A 24,811-nucleotide genomic window follows, 5' to 3' on the forward strand; every position below is an offset into this window, starting at 1 on the left:
ACCCCAAACATCCCTCTGCACCTCCTAATCCTTACTGCGAGGGCTTGAGCCCATTCCACCATCCCCTTCAGTTCCTTCTCCTTTACTTGTTTTTCACTGCTGGCATCGTTTAAGTGTTCATTGTTCAATGTTTTGTGAGGAGTACCTTGAACTCGTTGGAGAGTAGGCGCTATACAAATACAATAAAGCAATGGATAAACAAAACAGCTACTTTTACAAGAGTGTAGGTTTTACTATTTCTGATAATATGAGACCAGCCCCTTACTTAAGCACTAGGCTGAGGAGCAGGTGGGTGGTGAATTCTGAGGGTTGGCAGACAGACCTCCGTGCTCTAAAAGGGCTTCCCCACTTCCTGAAATCCCAGTTCGGTGGTACATATTTTTTTAATCTGAGCATGCATGGACGTGTAAATATCACGTGAGAGTGAGTAGGTGGGTCACGATTTAACCTTAGTTCTGTTCACATTAACCCATCACTGCTATCACATGTCCTTTTCACGTTCCGGCTTTTTTGTTCATGCTATTCTTCCAGAGGTAATGCTGAATGACATGAACTGTAAATATAAAATTACCTTATACATTCAACAGGGTCTCTCATCTGATATCTATATCCAAACCTACTCATTCTTTTTTAAAACAATTTATTTTTTTCCAATGTAAGAAGAATAATGGGTTTATATAGAAAATTTGAAAAAGGCAGGAAGATAGCGAGAAGAAAAAAAAAATATCAACCGTAGTCCTACCCCTAGAGGACAACCATTGTTGCCATTGTTGACAGTGTGGTCATGCTCGTTCTTTAAACAAATCTTAGTTTAGGTCCCATTTCTGATGTGATGCCTGCCTCATCTTCCTCCCCCAGAACTTCTCTATCCGTTTGTATCCCTCACTTGTACCAGTTAGTGAACCTGGCGTGTGTCCTGCACTTCCAACTAGGTTGTTGGACGCTCGAAGGCTGCAGCCATGAATTCTACTTCTTAATTTATCCCCAAACACCTACCACATTGGACCCAGTATTTGCTGGCTGATTTAACCTAAATGAATACAAACCACTTCAGAAAGGATATAAAACAGGCCAGTATCTACATCATGAAAATTAAAGCTTTCAGGTCACCTGGCTTGGTGATTACTGTTTTTCTGTTCCTGGAACTCCTGAAAGCCTATTAACTAGCCTCTTTCTCCACATCAAAACTGAATAAGAAGCAGAATGAGTGACAGCCAGGATTTACTCAAAGATTCTCTATATAAGGCATAAAAAGGTGGGGGGGGGAGGGGAGATGGAGAGAGAGGGGGAGAGGGAAGGAGGAGGAAGAAGGGAATGAAGAAGAGAAGAAAAGAAAAGAGAAGACAAGAGAAGAGTAGAGTAGGGTAGGGTAGAGTAGAGTAGGGTAGGGTAGAGTAGGGTTGAGTAGGGTAGGGTACAGAAGGGTATATAGAGTGTATAGTCCGGTGCTCAATCCAGTATGTGATTTGCCTCCAGCACCGTATACAGGATCCCATCCACTTGCTCTGAGTCAAACCCGATCTCACGAAGCTCCAAGTGAGGGAGGACAGAAGTAAGGAGATAGCTGACGTGGATACGCAGCCGCGTAAGCTTTGCCAAAGCCCTGTATGATGGAGTGAAGGGGCAGAAGAGATGACATGAAGTCATTAGCCAACAGAACAAAATGAAGCTCCTTAAAAATGGGCCTACATCTCTCAACAATGACGTGTCCATTAGCTAGACAGAAAGAAGAAAGCACGGTGCCACCAAACACAGGGAGACTGCAGCTCTCTAAGTAATTCCTCGCTCCTTGGTGGCCTCTAAATTAATTAAGGCTTCCTCCCTTAGCTACGGCCAATAACTGGGGGTCCTAAGGGATGCTTCCCGTTAGCACTCACAAGCTGATAACTAAACCCTAGTAATTAACCTTTCTAGGTCATCTCCCTCTGGGGTCCGGTAGGAGACCTGAGCCTTCTGCAGCACTTCCAGGTGCATCTCTGTCTCCTTCAGTTTCTCTTTGAGTTCCTGCTTTTCTTCCTTGGTTCTCTCCAGCTCGGCTTTCAGAATTTGGAATTCAGCTTGGCGATAGCCCATGTGTTTCTTGCTCCAATACAAGCCTTCCGTCTCCTGGGTGGTGTAGGTCACCAATTCACTCTGGACTTTCTTGAATTCAGAATGCCAGTGATTCCTCTCCTGTTCCAGCTCCTCCACCTGCAGTCCAAGAAACAGAAATTCAATGACCCCCACATGCTAGGAGTGCACCAAAATGTGTCCCTAATACATTCCTCCATACACGTTCCACTGAGGGACCTTCTCAATCCCCAGATAGGGGCGGGAAGCCCACTCGGGTTCATTCAGTCTGAGACACGGCACAGAATGAGTCGATGGCTTCTGTTGTGGAAAGGCCTCAGAACGGGAAATCGTCAAGAGCCGCGACTCTCTGGTCTCTTGGTTACAAGGATCTCTTATTCCTAGTGGGAAGGTGATGCCCTAACCTTTTGCTGGAACAAGTTCCGCTCAGCCAAAACACGTTCCAGTTTTTCTGTGGTTCTTTTCAGTTCTTCCAGTTCTCTTTGGTTCTTCATCTTTGGCGAACTGCGACCTCCGCCCTCCTCAGAACCTCGGCCCTTCTCCCCAGCGGCTGCGGCAGGGGTGGGACCAGAGGCCACGGAGGGGTAAGGCACGGGGCTCCAGGATTCCACTGCTTTTCTCCTCTCAGCCAGCTCCTCTCTGTTGAAAGGGATCAGTTGAATGGGAGCTCCTGAATCTCTAACACCTTTTGCAACACCGACAACAGCTACAAAAGGTCCCTTGTTTACTTCCTCTTTGTTTACATTTGTGCTGCCTCTGTTAGATTCTTCTGCTACCAATCTTGGCATCTGATCTTCTAATTCTTCAGGGAGCAGGGACCCCTGGTGTTGGTCTTGGGCCCCTGAATACAGGACTGACACCTCCCTACTCTGACTGGGATTCTTGTTTGCATCTGGGTATTCTGGAGAAAGGTACGGTGGTGTGCTTCTCTCCGAACTGGATTTATCATGGCTGTTCTCCCCTTCTGGGTAGGAGACAGCTGCCTCCACCCTCCTATAAGGGCCAGGCATGGAATAATCTAGAGGAGGTGTTGTCATCTCATTCTGGAGCCTTCTTCGTTTCTCCACCGGCTCCTCTCCCAGGATCCATTTGTACTTACTGCAAGAAGAAGAGGGAATTAAATGTTAAGCTGTCAAAATACAAGCTAGGTGTATTCTTATCCCATGGAGCCTCTCTCCAAACTTCCTGCTTTAGAACTGACTCTAGCTGTTATCCACAGATCACTTCAGGTTAGGAAAACACAACTCTACCCCCGAACTCCAAATCCTTCACTCATGCACCTTGCTGAGCTAGCAACCAGTCTGAATGGAGAGATGAAATCAAAAAGTATGAGAGTCAGTATCTGGATATAACAAGACCAAGTTGATCTTGGTAAGAATTCTGAAAACAGGATTGAAACCAGCCTGACTCCAAAATGCAAGGAAAGGGAGAAACACACACACACACACACACACACACACAAATACACATGCAAAATCCCCTAACATGAGAATGGAAAAAAAGGTCATAAAAAGCCTAGTAGAGTATGCGGAGGAAAGCTGAGCCAGCTCGTTAATTTTCAAGTGTCACAAAAAGCTCCCAGTATCAAAGACTTAGGCACATTTTTTATATTGCAACAGAACACCATGCAGTTCCTTTGCCAGCCAACTGGATTGTGGCTATAGCCCATTATTCACTTATAAAAGTTAATTAAAACACAGGGCCCTAGTCAGAAACAAACAAGTGGAATCGGCCACTTCAAATCATTTCCCTCTTCAGGTAAAAGAACTGCCCTCTGTCAGGGCAAACAGGCACTCCCTCACTTCTTCAGGAAAGTGCAGGAGAGTAATCGCACCATCACCTTCCATTTCTGGCTTCTATTCGCACTAAGTGGTGAAGGAACTAAGGAAATGACTGGCACCCGTGAAATCCACAGGCAATTTAAAATCCTGCAGTAGGACAGGACACCTCCCCCACCCCCGGCACGCCAGCTCATTTTTACCCCATAATTATTTTGTCCTCCCTGCAGAAAATGCAGAAATTTCTAAGTAAATATCAAATTCCAAATTTTCAATGAGAAAGAATCAGGCATGTCATCAGTCACCTTACAGTGTTTCAAGGTTGCCCACTTTTCTTTGCAAGTTCTGAGAACTTGTAAGACATCTCAAACCTTAGCTTCTTACAGCGCCCTGAACATTCTTTGAAACTAGTGTTCACCCAGAAAGAAAACTGGTCTGCCTCTTAATAGGTCTTGCTGTGTCAACCTTAGGGGGAAAGCAAAAATATTTAGGGGCAATGTGAGACCAAATGCATTCATCTAGAACCTGCATAAAGGGCCACTGCAGAGGGCCCATTTAGCTGTGGTAGGGAGGAAGAGTCAGTCTCTCAGTTCAGAGGTAGGAAGGAAGGGTACACGATCCCAGATAGCAAGACCACACTTCTATGAAAGGTAATTAGTCAAATGATATGCTTTCTCTTCCTTTTGCTGCCTCCAAGGGTTCTATCTTTATCTCTCTCCCTGTATTTCTTTTCTTTGGTAATCTCAGACCACCTCTAGGCTATAACCTCTGGTCATTCCCCCAGCCCTGATCTCTAGTATGGAATTTCCAATCACCCAGCACACCCCTTCCTGCCTGTCCCACTGGTGTCTCAGGGTGTAGAAAACTGGCCTTCTGTTGTCAAGGTCAAACCCATTCCCTCTCCTATGTCTGATTTGTGTTATGACACCAGCAAACTCTCAGTAATTTTATATAGTTCAGTAGTATAGTTCAGTAGTATACTCAGGTTTGAGCTCACATTCCCTGTCCTGAGCTACTGCAATGGCTTCCTCCAGTCTCCCCTTCTCTCACTGACAGACCACCTGCTGCCAAGCTACTAATCTTCCTAAGGTGCTGTCCTGTTTATGTTACACCCTTAATTGAAATCTTTATTTATTGCTACCCACAACATAAAAGCTCAAATGCCTTAGTTTGGTATTCCATTCCAAAACCCAAGAAACCTTTATTGAGCACTTACTCCATGCCAGACAGTATGATAAGTGCTTAATGTGCATGGTCTCATTCAGTTTTCCCAAAAACCCTGAGGTAAATGGTATGTTTATCTGCATTGGTTAAAGAGGATGCTCAAATGTAGAGAAGTTAACTTTGTCAGGGTCATGTAGCTAGTCAGGGGGAGGGGTGGGACATTACTTGGCCCCAGCTTTCTCTCTCATTACTTCCCTTCAAAAACACCAGCCAAAAGAAATGCCCATGATTTCTTATGCTGCTTCGTTTGATTGGAATGCCCTTCTCCTACCCAATACTGCACGTCTAAGTCTGGCTCAAATACTACCTCTGAATTCCTACAGCACCTTAGCACTCAATTATAACATATTATCTCTTTTTTACCGTGTGTGTGTGTGTGTGTGTGTGTGTATGTGTGTGTGTGTGTGTGTGTGTATGTGTGTGTGTGTCTTGTAAATTCCCTACTAAAGTACTAAAGTATAAGCTCCTTGACAGAAGAGAGCTTAACTAGCTGTGCTAGATGGGAAGGAAGGGACAAAACCTGGCACATAAGAGGAAATAAAAATGAAACTATTATGTGAGAGAAAAATAAGTGGATCTAGAACTTAGTGGTTCTAGAAGTACTTAGCAGTTCTGTAAGTAAAGGTCTGATCTTCCCCTTAGGGAATGATTCTTATTCCAGACCTGTATTCACTCATTTAGTAAGGACTAATTGAGGGTTTATCCACCAGGAATTCTTTTCAAACTACATAGCTAGTTTCTTCTCATTTTCTTTTCTTTTTCTTAAGATTTTATTTATTTATTTGAGAGAGAGAGAGAGAGCACAAGCAGGGGAAGTTGCAGTGGGAGAGAGAGAAGCAGGCTCCCTGCTGAACAGCGAGCCCCATGCCAATGCAGGGCTCGATTCCAGAACTCCTGAGCTGAAGGCAGCTTAACCAAATGAACCAGCCAGGCGCCCCATCTTCTCCTTTTTTTTTTTTTTTGTCATATTCCTCAACTGTCTGCCTGCAGAGGAGCCAGCTGATATTTTGATAGGGGACTGCATCAAATCTGTAGCTCAATTTGGGGAATATGGCCATCTTAACAACAGCAAATCTTCTAATCCATAAACACGACATGTCTTTCCATTTACTCAGGTCTTCTTTAATCGCATCCAAAAATATTTTGCAGTTCTCAGTTTACAAGGCTTACTTGCACTTCTGTTAAATTTATTCCTAAAGACTATTTTTGAAGCCACTGTAAATTAAATCACTTTACTGTTTTCTTCAAGTTTTTAGTGGCTACTTATGTATTTGGAGTACAGTTAACATACAGTGTTATGTCAGCTTCAGGTGTAAAATATAGTGATGCAGCAATTCCATACAGTACTCAGTGCTCCTCCAGATAAGTGTGCTCTTAATCTATCTATTTCACCCATTCCCCCCCATCACCCATCTGGCAACCACCAGTTTGTTCTTTATATTTAAGAGTCCATTTTATCATTTGATTTTTTTTCCCTCTGCTTGTTTTTTTGTTTGTTTTGTTTCTTAAATTTCACATAGGCGTGAAATCACACAATATTTGTCTTTTTTTATCTGACTTATTTCACTTAGCATTATACCCTATCCTGTTGCAAATGGCAAGATCTCATTTTTTGTGGTAATATTCTACTGTGTGTGTGTGTGTGTACCCCATCTTCTTTATCTAGTCATCTACCAACAAACACTTGGGCTGCTTCCATGTCTTGGCTACCGTAAATAACATTGCAATGAACACAGGGCTGCATATGACCTATTCAAATTAGTCTTTTCATTTCCTTTGGATAAATACCAACAGTGCAATTACTGGATCAAATGGTCATTCTATTTCTAACATTTTGAGGAACCTCCATACTGTTTTCCAGAGTGGCTGCACCAGCTTGCATTCCCACCCACAATGAAGGGGTTCCCCTTTCTCCACATCCTCCCCAACACCTGTTGTTTCTTGTGTTGTTGACTTTAGCCATTCTGGTAGGTGTGAGGTGATAGCTCATTACGGTTTTGATTTGTTTTTTTCCTGGTATGAGTGATTTTGAATATCTTTTCATGTGTCTGCTGGCCATTTGCATGTCTTCTTGAGAAATGTCTGTTCAGGCCCTTTGCCCATTTTTTAGCCAAATTTTTTTGTGGGTTTTTTTTTGATGTTGTGTTAAGTTCTTTATATATTTTGGATATTAAGCCCTTATTGGATATAAAATTGGCAAACATCTTCTCCCATTCAGTGGGTTACTTTGGTTTTTTTGTCGATGGTCTCCTTCACTATGCAAAAGCTTTTTAGTCTGTTATTTAATTTCCACATATTTGTGAATTTCCCAAAATTTCTTCTGTTGTTGATTTCTACCTGAATTCCATTGGGATTGGACTACATTTTTTGCATGTTATTAATCCTTTCAATTTACTGAGGCTTGTTTTCGGGTCTAACATAGGTTCTTATCCTGGATAATACTCCATGTACACTTCAGAAGAATATAAAGTGTTCTATACATTTCTGTCAGGTCCAGTTGGTTTATGGCATTCTTCAACTCTTCTGTTTCCTTGCTGATCTTCTACCCATAATGGAAGGTGGGCCATTGAAGTTTTCAAGTATTATTGATATCCATTTCTTCCTTCAATTCTGTCTGCTTTTGCTTCATATATTTGGGGGGGCTCTGTTATTAGGTCCACATATAGGTATAATTACTACATCTTCCTGATGAACTCTGTCATGAAATATTCCTCCTAAAATCTAGTAACATCTTTTTGTTTGAAGTCAACTTTGTCTGATATTAGCATAAGCACTCTAGCTCTCTTATGGTTGCTTTTGCATGGTATATCTGCTTCCACTCTTTTATTTTCAACCTATTTATATCTCTGATTATAAAGTGTTTCTCCTGTATATTTGGATTTTTAAAAAAATCCAATCTTGATATTTTCTGATTGGATAGTTTGAACTAGTCATATTTACTGTTATTATGTAAATGACAGAATTTATATCTGCTATTTAGCTTGCTGTATTCTATATGAGCCATGCCTTCTTTGTTCCTTTCTTCTTCTACTGTTCCTTTTTCACGTTATATGGATATTTTCTGGTTTAACACTTATAAATCTAACAACACATTGCTGTAACTATTACTTTATGTAATGTTACGCCTTTTGAGGAAGTGGAGAGAAGAAAGAGCAACTGCATATTTATAATGTTTATAGAGTCTGCTAATCAACCTTATTTTTCCATTTGAAATTTTCTTCATTTCTTACTATGGTATTATCTCTTTACTCCAGTACTTCTTTGCTTCCACTCACCTCCTTTGTGCTGTTATTGTCAAACATTTCACATCTGTGGATGAGCCCAACAACGAAGTTATACACATATATAAAATTATATACATATATACACTTAATTTTATGAAATTATTCTTTAAGTTAACTTAGTTAAGAATAAAACAGTAAGGGTGCCTGGGTGGCTCAGTCAGTTAAGCACCTGCCTTTGGCTCAGGTCATCATCCCAAGGTCCTAGGATCGACCCCACGTTGGGCTCCCTGCTCAGCAGGGAGTCTGCTTCTCCCTCTGCCCCTCCCCCTGCTCAGGCTCTTTCTCTCTCAAATACATAAATGAATAAAAGAATGACTAAATGAATGAATGAATGAATGAATGAATGAATAAATAGAAACAGGAAAAAAAGCCATTATATTGTCTTTTATAATGAATTAGTTATCATTTCCAGCACTCTTATTTTTCATGTGAATTTGAATTACTATCTGGTATCACTTGCTTTCATCCTAAAGAACTCCCTTCAGTATTCCTTTTTTTTTTTTAAGATTTATTTTATTTATTTGACAGAGAGAGAGATGGCAAGACAAGGAACACAAACAGGGGGAGTGGGAGAGGGAGAAACAGGCTCCCGCTGAGCAGGGAGCACAATGTGGGGCTCGATCCCAACACCCTGGGATAATGACCAGAGCCAAAGGCAGACAATTAATGACTGAGCCACCCAGGCATCCCCTTCAGTATTTCTTTTTTTTTTAATTTTTTAAAAATTATTTATTTGACAGATCACAAGTAGGCAGAGAGGCAGGCAGAGAGTGAGAGAGGAGGAAGCAGGCTCCCTGCTGAGCAGAGAGCCCGATGTGGGGCTCCATCCCAGGACCCTGGGATCATGACCTGAGCCGAAGGCAGAGGCTTTTACCCACTGAGCCACCCAGGCGCCCCCCTTCAGTATTTCTTGAAAGGGATTTTTACTAGAAACAAATTCCATCTGCTTTTGTTTATCTGGGAAATGTATTATTTCACCTTCATTTTCTAAAGATAGTTTTACTGGATTTAAGATTCTTGCTTGACACTTTTTCTTCTTTTACTACCATGAATATGTGATGTGACTGCCCTGTGGTCTCCATTATTTGTGTTGGTTGGTTGGTTGGTTGGTTGTAGTTTCCGAGGTAGGGTTTAGTGATTCATCAGTTGCGTATCACACCCAGTGCTCATTCTATCACATGCCCGCCTTCATGCCCATCACCCAGGTATGCCTTCCTTAAAATGGCTGCCTTGAAGTCTGTGTCTACTAAATCCAAAATTTGGGTCTCTTTATGAGCACTTTCTATTATCTTCTTCTCCCCCCCCCCCCTATGTACAGGTCACACTTTCCTATTTCTTTGCATGCCTCATGATTTTTTCCTGACAATTGACTATTTTCATTTTTAAAGATTTTTTTTTTTTAAATTTTAAAGTAATCTCCACAGCCAACGGAGGGCTTAAACTGACAACCGTGAGATCAAGAGTCACACACTCCACCAACCAAGCCAGCCAGGCGCCGAGAGTTGGGTATTTTTAATAACAGAACAGCAACTCTGGACACTGCTCCCATATGCCTGAGTGGTTGATGTTGTTGTCTGCTTGGTTGTTTAGTGACTTGGCTGAAGAAATTTGAGCAGAATAAATCTGAACAGAAGTATCAGAGGCTGTTCACTGTAGAACAAATTGATTTCTTCTTGGTTTTTCTCTCTTACCTGGCCATGCAGGAGTCACCCCTGGGTCAGCATAGGCCAGTTACTGGTCACAGATTGTGCTTAAGCCCCCACAGCCAGTTAGCTTTTTACCCTCTCCCATTGGGTGTTATGTATGGCATGGAGGCTGCTATCACAGTTCAAGGAATCTGTTTTGGCCCCACTTCCGGCCTGGTAGTAGCAGCTTGGATTTTCCCTCTCGAATCACCTCTGGGAGGGCACAACTTTGAGCATGCACACAGTCTTCCAGTCTACCAGGATACGTGTGATTTCTTTTTAAGCCTGGTTTCTTAGGAATTGCCCCTGGGTCTGAAAAGCTTATTAATTGGCCAGTGGTTAGACAGAGGCTGTGCTTAAGTCCCTAGTGCCACCGAGGGCCCTGTCCTTTTGTTGCTTGATATGCGTGAGACTCAAGGACTGCCTTAAAGTTCACCTCTTGTCCTAGCCTGACTGCTTCCGGGGAAATGGAGCCTCGTGCCTATGTGCAGCCTTCCTAATCCCAGGGCTGACTGTGATGCCAGGAGAGGTCTTTCTTGACTGTCTTTCTCCTTGGTTCTCTCTGTTAGCAAACTTCTGACTGCTCAGCCATTTCGCTTGTTGTAACGTGTTATCACAGAGCTACGAGAGCCCTCTTAATTACTGCTTACCAAGATTTCCAGTATTTTTGACAGTGCTTTTACGAATGGAATTCTCCATGATCTGTTCCGCATAAAAGTCAGGTCCTTCCGGTAGAGTAAAGGAGTTCTTCATCTTTCAGGCCCCTTGACCTAAGCAGAACCTTGGTGCCACTGTCCAAAAATGGCATAAAAGAAAATTTTCTTTATGAATGTGGATGCCAGGATGTTTTTTGGGGGCTTGCTACTTTAGGCATGAACCTCTGCCCTGTAAGCAAGCTGGAGCTAGAGCAGCAGGAGTCCAGTACTGTCAGCACGCTGTCCTGAGGGGAGGGCTTCCACCCTGAGTGGGGGCTGCATGGGAGAAGAGAGACCTAGTATTCTGGGTTGGCCTGGAATAGAGTTTTTGCAAGACAGAACTAGGGCACTTGAGAAAAGCCGGAGGCCTGTCCAACCCAGGTGAGACCACAGCTCCACACTGGGAGCTAGGGAAAGAAGGAGCCCCCACCTTTTTGACCATACCCATTTGGATTAGAACTCCCTGAGAAGTTTTTGTAAAATACAGCTTGAAGAGGGATGGGAGCAAAGCTGAAGGCTGAAGACCCTTGCAGTTGTCTCTGAGATTTCATAGATTTTCTTCAGTGAATGTTTTTTTGCTGTATGCCTCTAGGACAATTTCAAGGAGCTTCAGATGCTTGTTTTGTTTTGCTTAATAATATTTTCCAGTTAATGAGGTTATTTGTTGGTGAAATAGTCTATCACACTCCTCATTTCTCCATTCTGGAAGTCTCTCCCATTAAAATGTTAACACTGGCTGCTGAATCCATTTTATTCACTTATAAAATTGTTCCTCTCTTTCTCCCTTGTGTTTGTTGTTTCAAATATTCCTTTAAACATATCAGAATGTCTGTCTTCCTCTCCTTCAACTATTACAGTGTAATTTGGATGGTTTCTTTTTGTTATCCTTTTAAAACATGAACTATTTATAATTAGCCTTCGATATATAGTTTATTCAAGGGGTCTCTAAACAACTAAATAAATTATAGCTACTAATTGCCTCCTGTGTCTATATGCTAATGGATACCTTGGACCTTAAGTTTGTAACTGCACATATGAAACCTAGCATGTATTGGGGATACTTACATACAGAACTCTGACTGCCATAAAATTCTTCATTTTTGAGTCCATCACTGCCTTAGAACATTGCCTTTCATACAGCAAGCACTCAAAATATATGCAGAATAAGTGAAGAAAAAGGACTATTTCCTTTAACAGAAATAAGCTAAATGATTATGCCCACTTGCATCCTGGCTGAACCCATACCTCACCGCGTGTCCTCCCATCCCCTTGGCTAGTTTGTGAAACTCACAAAGCTATTTCCAATGACCCCTCGGGAGCCCCTGCTAGGTCAAATAACTTATTCCGCTAAAACTTTTAAAAAGTCTCTTGGATAGTATGGGCTTTATTTTATCTAGTGTTGGAAAGCTGTACTACATGACCCAAGGACCCTTATTAGCTTCAGGTTTTGATAAATAACACAAGAGACCTTTGTAACTACTGACTAAACCTATTACCTCATTAACATTGTTTTACCAAGAAAGCCATGTATATTTTACCAAACCCCTGCATACCTTCACTTCTCCCTATAATAAGGCAGACTCTTTGCACTCAATCTGAATCCCCTTATCCACGTCGCTTAAAATGACAGCCTCAGCTTACTGACCCTATATAAAACAGGACATTAGCAATATCACAGATCACGTTATCGTTTTCCCTTGAAAGAATAGTATTCTCAAATTAAAATTACACACGAATGATGTACTTTGCCTGTCCTTTATAGCCAAAACCCAAACCTGGATAAGGCTGTTCTATAAATAATTCATACAACAACCTCATTAAAGCCTGATGAAGTGCGCCACCCAATGGCCGTACTGCCATACTGCACTCATTAAATACACAAACACGTATCTGCGTCTATAACTTCCTTTCAGGGACCGGAAACCACTCAGGGTAACAAAAGAAACACTGCAGAAAAAGGAAAAGGCAGTGGTTGCAGCAGGGAAAGGATAACCTTCAAGAGCTACGACACCTTGAAATGCCAATGGCAATTTGGATGTGTGGCCAACTCAAGGAGATCAAAGCAGAGAGGCAACAATGTGCTTAAAAATTATGCAGCACTCTACTGTATGTCCCTCTTCACCTACAATGGGAGTTGGAAAACTATGGGTGGGAAAAGAGTCAAATGAGACTCAAGGCCATGAGACGGACTGGACTCTATTTTGCCACACAGTTCAATCTTAGAAATGGCTCCTGTTGCAGGGCTCTGATTTCACATTAATTACTCAGGGCCTCCTAGCTCCCAAGGCACTGTTCTAGGTGATCTCCTACTGATTCTCATTTAATTCCTTTAGAGTTTTAATAGTGTCACTCCTAAAATAGCTTACTCCCTCTCGAGACCTTCTGTTCATGTTCAGGGGGGTCATGGGGTTCTTTGAATATCTACAGGGCTTAATTGTGGAAGAATCACAGAAGAGGGGACTTGAACACATATGGAGATGTTTGCCTAGATGAGAAACTGAAAAGACCCACCTATGAAGCAAGACACAAGGAAAAGACTCAGTACCATTAGTGGGAAAAGCCAAGAGTCATTTTTGTTTGTTTTTTTACCCTGTTATGTATATACCATTGCTTCTATCCTAAAATATATAAAGAAGATACCCCAAATGAAGAGGGTCAATGAGAAGTTCACAACCCACGATAAAACAGTCACATTACTGACAACTGCAGAAGTTTCTACTTTTAAAGGGCAACCCTGTACCTGCCTTATGGTTTGGCCTTGCCAGAAGGGAGAAGTATAGCGATAGGAGAAGGCAAGTCCTAATTAGGAGTCCTGAGTTCCAGTCTCATGGTAGTGGAGGGGCAGTCATATCTCTCAGCACTTCAAATACTCCTGCTATTTCAGAAAAAGAAGAGTTATGCTCCTTCCTGTTAGAAAGACTAATGAAATCATACCAACTAGGTGCTAGGAGATGGACAAGTGAAGCCCCAAACGACACTCACACTCACAACTGACTCTAGGAGACAATGGATGAGAAGGCTTGCCTAATGGCACAAACTTCTAATAGTTGTTCTTTGTATGTGGCCAACATGTGCTAGACCTATGGGGCCCCACAGGACCTCAATATTCCTACGGTTAAGGAAAGAAGTAACACTTACCTATGTTACATTACCTTACATTTGGATTGCATATTATGCTTTTCAAAGAGTTTTCACATCCATTATTTCACTTAACACAGTTCCCAACATAATGGGGATACAAAATACATAAAAGTATTTGTCAATTGACTGCCTCAAAAGAGAGACAGACAAACTCGACACAGCAGTTGTAATGCTGAAAAATTGCAAGTACACGCAACACACAATTCTGTTACCCCCGAATCGTGTTTCTCCAACTGAAGTCCATGCTAGGCCTTAGGAGAAGCATAAATATGATAACCATCCCGGCTTACTTCACAGGAAAATGGACCCCGAGGCTTACTACTGAAGGCAGACTATATTCTCTACCCACCTGGAAAGCTGAAAAACACTGGAATCCAGAGGCTTAAGCTGAAGAGAGGGTGTCTTGCTTTCTTCTCCAACAGATGGAGGCCGGCTAGGACTATCCTTTCCCTCATATTCAATTGTCTTATTGTTCAAGTCATCCATATCTCGACTAGCAGGGATCTTCAGCAGATTGGCAAATACCTAGAGCAAAGAAAGAAGTGATTCATAAAAATCCCAATTTCAATAAAATATCAAAAGGATGAGTCAAATCCTTCTGATGCTAGGAGAAAACACTTGGCCAAATAAAAAGAAACTGGTTTCCTACACGAAACAAAAAGCGCGCAGTAACGTACACTAGACCACTGAACCTAGTTCAGTTATAACCTTATCGGCTGGACACCAACAGACCTCCCCAACTCACTTATTGGCTCCTAGATTCACCCCACCCACAACACACACCCAGGCCCCCGAATCACCATCTAATTCTCTCCTGTGACCCAGTTGAGGGCTGGGGGGTCACTCCTCTGAGATCTGTGATGCGGGCAGGGGTGGAGGGAGTAAGCATCGCAGCAAATGTCAGGGCTGGTTTTGGAGAAATGCATGCAAGAGACGAACGCATATTCCCAGTGCACACACACAAAGACATGCATCTAAGATCTCGTGGGAGAGCCAGCTGAGGAAGAGAGTAGAAACGATGAAGGTAGAGGAATATAAAGGGGAGGTAAACTGAATGAGGACAGGGCGGTCCCAGGACATCTCCCAATCTCTAGATCAGATGATTAAGCCAAGACATTAGGGTATGAAACCTGGTTATTCATATGCCTGGGTCTCAGTAGGATGTCAGAAGATTAGTATCGAATTGCCTCTATCCTCACCAGTCTGACCTACCCTGATTGGGAGGGGAGAAGGAGAATCTAACATGCTACTAGCAGATATCTCTGGGAAAGAGGGTCAAGAGGAAGATCATGCAGAAAGGCAAGGTTGGGTGGGGAAGAGACTTGGGTGCTATGGTGGCTGTCAGGAAAGGAGTGTCCCTGAGAGGACGGCCAACCTTATTGCACCCTTCAGCGTCCGGAGCTGGGCAACCATGTCCGAGAGACAGTGCTCCTGAAAATTCAAAACAGCAGAGTCTTTATAAAGCCAGCCAGCCTGAAAGCAGGGATAGGGGAGGGGCAGAGAGAACCACCCCTTCTTCCCAAGAGGAAGGAGGAAGGAATCACCCTTGAATTCTGGAAGAAAGGAGATTGAGGAAAAACTAGACACTCAATAGGAGCAGCCTGTATGAGGACGGAACACGGCCTTGAATATTCTGGGACACTGAACGTGACATTCACACTGTCCAGAATCAGTATGAAATCCAAATCTGAGAAATAAAAGATTTGGCTCTTCTATTTTTGGTGATCTGAACATCAGTAACAGCAGATCAAGGCAAAATCAAAAGATCCAATGGAAAAAAAGATCACCAGAAGAAATGGTTTGTTATTTCTACGCAGCTTTCAAGACTGCTGCTTTCTTCAACCTATGTCCTCTGTTGGGGAAAATTTTCTGTGAGAAAACAAAGATGGCGGACTGTCTCTCACCTGGTGGTTCTCACTGTCCACCGGCAGCTTCTTCTTCTCAACCACTTGATCCCTAAGAGAAGATAAAAGTGTTATTTAGTTCACTCATGAAATTTCTTCATCTGAAATGGATTACCAATTGTAGATTTAGGTTATAAGGTTCCTTCTGAGTTGAGTAACTGAGGGTGCCTTCCTAAACTCTGCCACTGAAGAGAGAGGTCCAATGCCCCATCAAAAGAGAGAGAGGGGGAAAGGAAGGTGAGAGACAGAAGACAATCATGTGTTAGACACTCAGGAGATGATTAGAAGGAAGAAAGAATTAGGAGAACAGAAGTGAGAGGGAAATCATTCAAAGCCAAAATAGAAAGATAGGTCCTCTCTCTTCTTAAAACTCCCCCTGTCCTGCTAGGAAGGGTCAAGTCCCCTCTACTGTATGATCTAAAACCTTAGGTATACTCAACTGTTTTTTAGCTTTGTTCAAGTACAGGTCTTCATCGATGAGTTCTTGTTCCTCTGGAACAGAGCATCTCCTGCAGTGCAGAGAAGAAATCATCTTTGGGAAACAAAATGTGCCCTTTGGTTTTACCCTTTGCTTTCCTTACAGCTATAATGAGGCAGGTCATAGAGGTTCACAACCCTTTGGCACTACAGAGTTCAGATTCCACCCACATTACAAAACCTGTGTGCCATGTTACCATGCATCAATTCTTTTTCTTTGTTGTTTTAAAAGATTTTGTTTATTTGAGAAAAAGTGAGAGGGAGAGAGAGTGCATATGAGCACGAGCACAAACCAGGGAGGGGGGCACAGGCAGAGGGAGAAGCAGACTCCCTGCTGAGCAGGAAGCCAGATGCAGGACTCAATCCCAAGACCCTGGGATCATGACCTGAGCCAAATGCAGATGCTTTACCGACTGAGGGCACCTAGATGTCCAACATGTAGCAATTCTTACTTCAAGGCATACCATCATCTAATTTTTGGTGCATATGTACCTTTCCCCCAGGACATACAAAGTACTTGACAGCTACAAAATTCCTATGATGGGGCATGGCAAGAAGCATAATCTCTATTTTTACACAATGGATTTCAAGGATGAGAGAGACCTGCCTGAGGTTCCACACACAGAGATGATTGCTGAGACCAGAACCTGGGTCATACGCCTCATGTTTATGAAGAAAGTAATTCCCAAGGTGCAGTCTAGAAGCATGAGACTCCCTAAACTAAGTGATGATACCTGAAGAAGAAAATCAGAGGTGATGACAGAGGGAAGCAATAAGGGATTAGGAGCTTACCTTGTAAAAGCAAAATAGTGGAGACTAGAGCAAAAAGAGGATTCTATAAATGGAAATACATCTGTTATATGTAGAGCACAAGAAGAGAATCTTAGGAGTAAACACTAAAAGGAGTACTAGAAAATGTATTCAGTGATCTAAAGCAATCCTAGAACAAATAAACAGAAATCCGTAATGACTGGAAACCCTATGTTATACCCATTTTATAAGGAGGCATTTCTTAGAAGGCTATGTCTCCTAAACTAAAGTGTAAACTGACAGAAGATCCAGGCTTCAAAAATGAGACTCCTGAGCACTTAGTCCCATGTTCTAGTCCTACCATCCTGGTTACTGTCCAGGGAGAGGGGCTTAGGTACATCTGCAGATGATGGGGGAATGCTTACTCATCACACACCTAGACCTCACTTACTTAATTTCCTCCATTTTGAACACTTTTCCTAAAATGCATACCGTGTTTTAGTACCTTTTTTACTATCAGCATTTATCCCACAGGGGGAAAACAATATTAAGAAAGTCAGAGCTGAAGTGAAGCAAACCGTACTATTATTTTAAACCTGTGTGACTACTGAGTCAAATCGGAGTATCTGTTAAACCGAAATGAATGCTCACGGATATGCCAGGCAGTATCCAGATGTTAGATGCTGCAAGGGACATGTGCACAGACGGCATTAAATGCACAACAGGTATCATGATAGATTTAGGCAGCGGAAGGGAAGCATATGAAGAAAATCATCAACTCCACCTGAAGTGTAAAGCCCTTGTTCTCAAGTAGTTTACAATCATTTGGAGAGCCAAAGTATATACATATGAACACTATCTAAAGAATACAAAACAGTATGTGAACAAATGTCAAGAATTAAACACCACAGGAAGCCAGCATAAAATCACTGTAAACTATTGTCAACAGGAGAAGTACCACACAAGAATACTTCAGCTTCCCAGATGGATAAGATTTCGACACGCAGATGGAATGCAGAAACACAGTAAGCAAGGAGAATGACACTCTCAAGTCATGGAGGAGGGAACAAGTATGGCGCGTGCAGGGAACACTGGTGCCACAGGCCTAGCGAAAGCATACAATTTGTGTTAAGCTACAGTGAAAACTAAGGCTGGATAGGTAAGGTGGGATCAGTTAGCAAGGGGCTCGGATGCCAGGCTGCAGAGTGTAGACTTGAGATCAAGTGTTTTAAGTGGGCAAAATGAACGTAAGGGAGTGGGGTTCCGGTTATGGAGTAAGTCCTGGGAATGAAAGCTACAGCAAGGGGAATATGGTCACTGACCCTGACATAGTGCTATATGGGGACAAATGGGAGCCACACTCGTGACAGCAGAATGGATAGACTTGTTGAATTACTATGCTTGTGTCAGACATCTGAAACCAATGTAACGTTATAGGTCAACTATACTCAGAAAAACTTTTTTAAAAAGTGTTTTAGAATATAGAGACTAATCAGGAATGTTCCCTAACACAGTACTGAGTCCCAACCTTACCTGTACTTTGGATGGGAATTATAGTAACAAAACCATCTTGCAGGTAATGTAGACGGATCAACCTTGCCAGGAAGCTTCCTCCATTTAAGACACTCGTCACACTGTACCCATGTCTGGTCAGGAATCTTCCTGAAAGAAGGAAAACAGAAATATGACTGCGTATATCCTAGATCTGTGCCCTTACGTTAGAAAGTCACACCCCAAAAGTGAAAGAACAAAATTTTATATAGGAAATGTGTTAGAACTGTTATGTTATGGTCAGGGTGTCTAAAATATGCATCTTGGGGGCAGCTGGGAGGCTCAGAGGGTTAAGCCTCTGCCTTCAGCTCAGGTCATGATCTCAGGGTCCTGGGACAGAGCCCCATATTGGGCTCTCTGCTCAGCAGGGAGCCTGCTCCTCGCCCTCTCTCTGCCTGCTTGTGATCTCTTTCTCTCTCTGTGTTAAATAAATAAAATCTTTAAAAAATATGCATCTTGAACTTCACAAATAAAATAATAATAGAACTATACCAGATATGGAGATGAAAAATTATAACAAGTATTAAGAAGGTAAGCTACCATTATTTTTGGAAGTAAATAATATTTATCCAGAATCACTTGTTTTAAACAAACAAGATGATAATTTTAACTCTAAAATTATTAGGAAAAAATCTATATACACATCAATATATAAATATATATATTATATGTTAAATATATATATATTATATGTTAAATATATATATTTAACAATATTACCAAGAACCAAAACCCACAGAAATCATTTTATTTGCTTCTATCCAGCTGTGCAACAGGCTTAAAGTGCATTTGTAGGAGTCACAGAAGAATCATCATCACAAAATCTCCCCCATTTCCCTACAGACTCCCTAGTCCTCTCTTTTTTCTGTTCAAAAGTCTTTGTTTATACCTCAGTCAAAACTTTATTAGGTTGATATTCCCAACATTCATCTTAAAAACATCCTATAAATGTGTAAAAAAAAAAAAAAAAAAAAAAAAAAAACATCCTATAAATGTGATTAAATTTCCTAACTAGATATGGTAGCTCCAGTCCAACAACTGGTTGAATTAAGGTAATATCCTTCCAGAGTTGTACACAAAGCCACTCCCATCCCTGCCAGGAAGCTTAACCCAGTGAACTATATCGCATCGTGAATGTGTTTCTCTGTGAAAGGAGGTGGTCTGTGTATAGGAGCAGTCAGCATCCAAGGAATGTAAAGCAGACTAGAGGGAAATGACTGGAGAAAAGAAGCAGAAAGAGGGCAGAGGGGCATCAAGGGCTGATTTGAGAAACATGTAAATGTTAGCCTAGAGCAAGATGTGTGTATATTACATTTATACCATTCTTCTAATAGCCATTTCAACAAAGTGATACGGTTCTTTTATGTCTTAGTTCAATGTTCTCCTTATCTTTTTTTTTTTTTTTTAAGAGAGAGAGCGCGTACGCACACGTGCAAGCAGGAGGTGGTAGGGAGGGGAAGGGGCAGAGGCAGAGGGAGAGACTCTTAAGCAGGTTCCATGCCCAGCACAGAGCCTTATGTGGGGCTCGATCTCACAACCCTGAGCTCATGACTTGAGCTGAAATTGAGAGTCAGATGCTTAACCGAATGAGCCACCCAGGTGCCCCTTCCTTATGTTTTTAAATGATGCTTTTTTTCTAGCTATAAAAATACAAGATGAGGGCACCTGGGTGGCTCAGTGGGTTAAGCCGCTGCCTTTGGCTCAGGTCATGATCTCAGGGTCCTGGGATCGAGTCCCGCATCGGGCTCTCTGCTCAGCAGGGAGCCTGCTTCCTTCTCTCTCTGCCTGCCTCTCAGTGTACTTGTGATTTCTCTCTGTCAAATAAATAAATAAAATCTTTAAAAAAAAATACAAGATGATAGAAAAATTGGAAAATACATAAAGATATAAAAAAGAAAAGACACTCTTATTTCTACAACTCAAAGACAATGTCCTCTTCTTGTTTAAAACTCTGTTTTAACGAAGAGAGTTCATACACATTTCTGGATATACAGCTTCCTATCTCCTGGTTCCAGGCTGCCCCAGCCTTATAACCTCTGAGCTCTAAGCTCAGGCCTGACCTCTGGTGTCCATATATTTCCACACAGCCACTGTTTTTGCAAAAAGCACTTCTAGCAGGAGTGGTGGGCAGAGGAAAGGTCCTATTAGCTTTGGTTTTACATGGAGGTGCACAGAAGAGCTGCTTGCAGAAGCACGTCAATATTACTGCCTTGGAGGCAAGCATTAGAGACAGCAACTCCTTGCCTCAGGTTATATCAAACCATGGTAGATCCTTCCACCCAGGCAGACAGGAGAGGCATTTAGTTTGTGCTTGCAATAAATGGGTAGTTAAAGGGGTTAGACCATATTTCCCTCACTGCATCCTTCCAGAAGAGTGTCATGGCTAAAAACTTGGGTTTGGGGGGCTGACTGCCTATATTTGAGCCTTGTATCTACCACTTTCTACTTGTTTCATCTTGAGCAAGTTATTTAAGCTCTCAGTGTACCAGTGTCTGCATTAGTAAATAGGTAAAAGTATGATTCTGTCTCCCTCATAGGGTTGTTGTAATGACCAAATAAATGAAACTACATGTAAAGAACTTAGACCAGGGCCTGGCATATAAGTACTCAATAAATAATAGTAATTATTACGATTCTGCCTCCAGAAAAGTTGTGTAACACATACACACACACTCCAGCAATATATGAACATCTGCTTCATTGCATTAATCACCACTTATGTGAAAGGCAAAAAAAAAAGGCATCTTGTCTAGGTTGGCATTTCTTTGAAAACCACAGAGGTAGGACATGAGCAGAGATCTTCAGAATAAGAGTGATTTACACAATAGCCGATCATGTTGCCTTCAGAAGGAAATTCTGTATCATTCATTTACCTGATAACTTCCATTTAAAAAAACCCCCACAGGTGACAATCCCCAAAATGAACTTCTAACACTCTAATCTTTGTCATGATGGTGGTGTAACTGATTACGTACGTGTTGTTACACATTCTATCCTCTGTTTTATGCTCCCATGCTGGCTCACTGAGGCATGTCATCCTGATCCAAAGTTCTGTAACTCCCTATCTTTGATTCAATAAATTCTACCTTTTTCTGGTATGCTGGGTTCTTTACTTCTACCCTCAAATTCCTTGGTACAGGCCCAACAATGTTCCCTAAGATTAAAGAGAAAGGAAGTTTGCTAACACTTCTGAACACGTACTATATGCCAGGTACTATGCTAAAAATGTTATGCTACCTAATTTCATATTCTCAGGGAGGTGAAGTGTGACTTACTTACCCAAACTCACCAAACCATTAAGAACTAGATCCAGATTTTCAACCCACAAGTGTCTCATTTAAATGGCTTCATCTTCCACTATATCACACTGCCTGTAGGATAAACTCACAGTCCTAAACTCTTCACATTAATGAGCCAAACCACACATGTGTTCAACCAGAATGAAGAGGTCTAGAGAATGATGGAATCAGTACCTGTGGTTTCCTAGTATTAGTTCATTAAAGTTGCATATGTGAAAAGCACCATCTTACCCTTGTCCCTTCCACTCGCTCTATCGACATCACCCCTAATACTTTTTATATTCGTATTTACTACTCACGATATTGGCCTGGTGATGGCTGAGGTCTCAAAATTCTCTTGGGATGTCTTTTCCTTCCAATAAGAATTGAGCTTCTGGGCAAGGGCATTTATTGTCAAGCTGAAAGAAAAAGCAAGTAGAAGGACATCAATGCTGAGGATCTGTCAAACAATTTCATGATCTTTGAGATGCTCCCATTTAAGAGAAGCTGACAATGTAGACTATTCAGTCTAAGTCTGAACAACTATACTTCCAGAAACTAGGATGGGAATCCACGGCCTTTGCAAATTACATGTATAAAATGACAGTCATCATGTTGAGTGGTCACGTTGGTTGCAAAGGTAAAATGGCCACAAGTCCTAAAAAGTACTGTGTTCTCCAGATATTCAGGGTTTTGAGAATCATGAGGTGGGAGAGCTGACATTATTGACAATGATGGAAGACTAAATTGCAGAGCGAGGACAGAGCCATACTGATAAGTTGATGGGGAGCTGCTCCGACGGTCCGATAACTCCAGGTAAACAATTTAGGATCCAGTTGAAAGTTAGAGGATCACATATCAAATACTGCACCCTACTTATTACAAATCAATCCAATCCTAACTTAGAAATGTGTATATAGCTCTTCACTCAAATGTTGATCACAGAAGTTAGGGCACCAATGGACAACAAAGCCCCCTTCAACCCTCCACTGAGCATTTGTTAGTGGAGGCTGGACCCCAGCTCTGGCTCTGGCTCTTTCTCCTTTATCCCTCCTCCCCAATGAACAACAGTAAACCTAGGGTCAAACGATGTTATGTGTATAAGTCAAAACCTGAATTTTACTTTTAAAAACTGCCAATTTAAAATGGCTGCTCTATATTTAATTCTATAACCTAGTGTTACACCTAACTGTAGAGCTGTATACACCTGAAATACTACAAATATAGTATTTTTTAAAAAAATCTCTGGACTCCATGCATCATTCCCAAAGGTATTATAGACCTCTTCTCTCCTTAAGAGGTATTCTTCCTTACTTCCACCTTACTAATATTGTTAAATTCTTTTTTAAAATTTTTTTTAAAGATTTTATTTATTTATTTGACAGAGAGAGATCACAGTAGACAGAGAGGCAGGCAGAGAGAGAGAGAGGGAAGCAGGCTCCCTGCTGAGCAGAGAGCCCAATGAGGGACTCGATCCCAGGACCCTGAGATCATGACCTGAGCCGAAGGCAGCGGCTTAACCCACTGAGCCACCCAGGCGCCCTTAAGTTAGATTCTGACTACACAGAGAAGAGTAATCATTTGTGAGCTCCCCTATAAACACTTACTCCCCTCCAAGCTACTAAAAACTCACACTTCTCTGTCTGTATCTTTCCTTCAAGTCACAGATGAAGAATTATTCCTTGTTTTCTCTTACAATGCTATTTTAAAACTATTTTTAAAAAGATTTTATTTATTTGTCAGAGAGAGAGAGAGGGAATGCATGCATGCATAAGCAGAAGGAGCAGGAGGCAGAGGAAGAAGCAGCAGAGGGAGAAGCAGGCTCCCCACTGAACAGTGAGCCTGACGCGGGTCTCGGTCGCAGGATCTAGGGATCATGACCTGATCTGAAGGCAGACACTTAACTGACTGAGCCACCCAGGTGCCTCTTAAAACTATTTTTAAAAGGAGATTAGATGGGATTCTGGAAAGATGATGGAGTAGGAAGCACCAGGAATCTATCCCCCCACCTAGACAGCCACTGCACTAGCAGAACTGCCTGAACTATTTGGAACTCTAGAGTCTACTGATGGCTTGCAACTTTTGGGAGAAGCCTTGAACAGTACATGGGCAAATTTCAGCTCTCAGAACAGGAATAGCTACCATCTCCCATCCACAGACCCATGGCAGGCAGCTGTGCACACATTTTAGGAGCAACCTGCAGGATCCAGGATAGGCAAAAACAGACTGCCCTCCAAATATTGGGGATATGGACTCTGATAGCTATTTGCTGCTCCTGATCACAGATCATGTAATCCCATGGTTGCCACAAAGAGAACAGCTATAAAATGTACACAAAAAGAAATGAGGAATAAATTTTCACTACAAAAAAAATAAACAATACAAAATAAGACAGTAATACAGGAAATGAAGGACAAAAAGAAAATCTTCTAAGCCATACAGAAAACAGAGCAAAATGCAAGAAGTCCTTCCTTATCCCTAAGTGCTTTAAATGTAAATGGTTAAACTCTCCAATCAAAAACAGAGAGTGGTGGAATGGGTCAAAAAACAAACACAAAAAAAGACATGATGTCAATATATGCTGCCCACAGGAGATGAACTTCAGATTAAAAAAGACACAAATAGATTGAAAGTGAAAGGATGTTCCGTGTAAATACTAACCAAAAGAGAAAATGGTGGCTATACTAATGTCCAACGAAACAGACTATAAGTCACAAAGGGCTAGAATGTGGAAAACAACCTAAGTGTCTGCCAATGGATGAATGGATAAACAAAATGTATTGTGCGTGTGCATGTTTGTATACGTATAGATATACACACAGACACACACACAGACACTAGGCCATTATGCGTCCTTAAAAAGAGGAAATTCTGACACATGCTACAACAGGCATGAAGCTTGAGGACATTATGTTAAAGGAAGCCAGTCTCAAAAAGACAAATTACTATATGATTTCACTTAAATGAGGTAGTC

The 24,811-nt window shown here is 41.8% G+C and overlaps 1 protein-coding gene across 4 annotated transcripts in view; it reads right to left on the reverse strand.

The window, feature by feature from the left end:
• Positions 1-623: 623 nt before the first annotated feature.
• MORC4 (MORC family CW-type zinc finger 4) overlaps positions 624-24,811 on the reverse strand; it is a 52,496-nt gene continuing 28,308 nt past the window's right edge. For 3 of the 4 annotated variants that reach the window (XM_059157458.1, XM_059157461.1, XM_059157459.1), the window contains 8 exons: positions 22,158-22,256; positions 18,542-18,670; positions 16,222-16,290; positions 15,782-15,833; positions 14,227-14,402; positions 2,475-3,168; positions 1,907-2,190; positions 624-1,603 (listed from right to left, as the gene is read on the reverse strand). In XM_059157458.1, coding sequence (XP_059013441.1) covers positions 1,450-1,603; positions 1,907-2,190; positions 2,475-3,168; positions 14,227-14,402; positions 15,782-15,833; positions 16,222-16,290; positions 18,542-18,670; positions 22,158-22,256 — 1,657 coding nt within the window. In that variant the 3' untranslated portion in view covers positions 624-1,449. The remainder of the gene's footprint in view (positions 1,604-1,906; positions 2,191-2,474; positions 3,169-14,226; positions 14,403-15,781; positions 15,834-16,221; positions 16,291-18,541; positions 18,671-22,157; positions 22,257-24,811) is intronic. The other variant, XM_059157460.1, reaches the window with a different exon arrangement.

This window comes from Mustela lutreola, chromosome X (assembly GCF_030435805.1).
Source record: "Mustela lutreola isolate mMusLut2 chromosome X, mMusLut2.pri, whole genome shotgun sequence".
NCBI lineage: Eukaryota > Metazoa > Chordata > Mammalia > Carnivora > Mustelidae > Mustela > Mustela lutreola.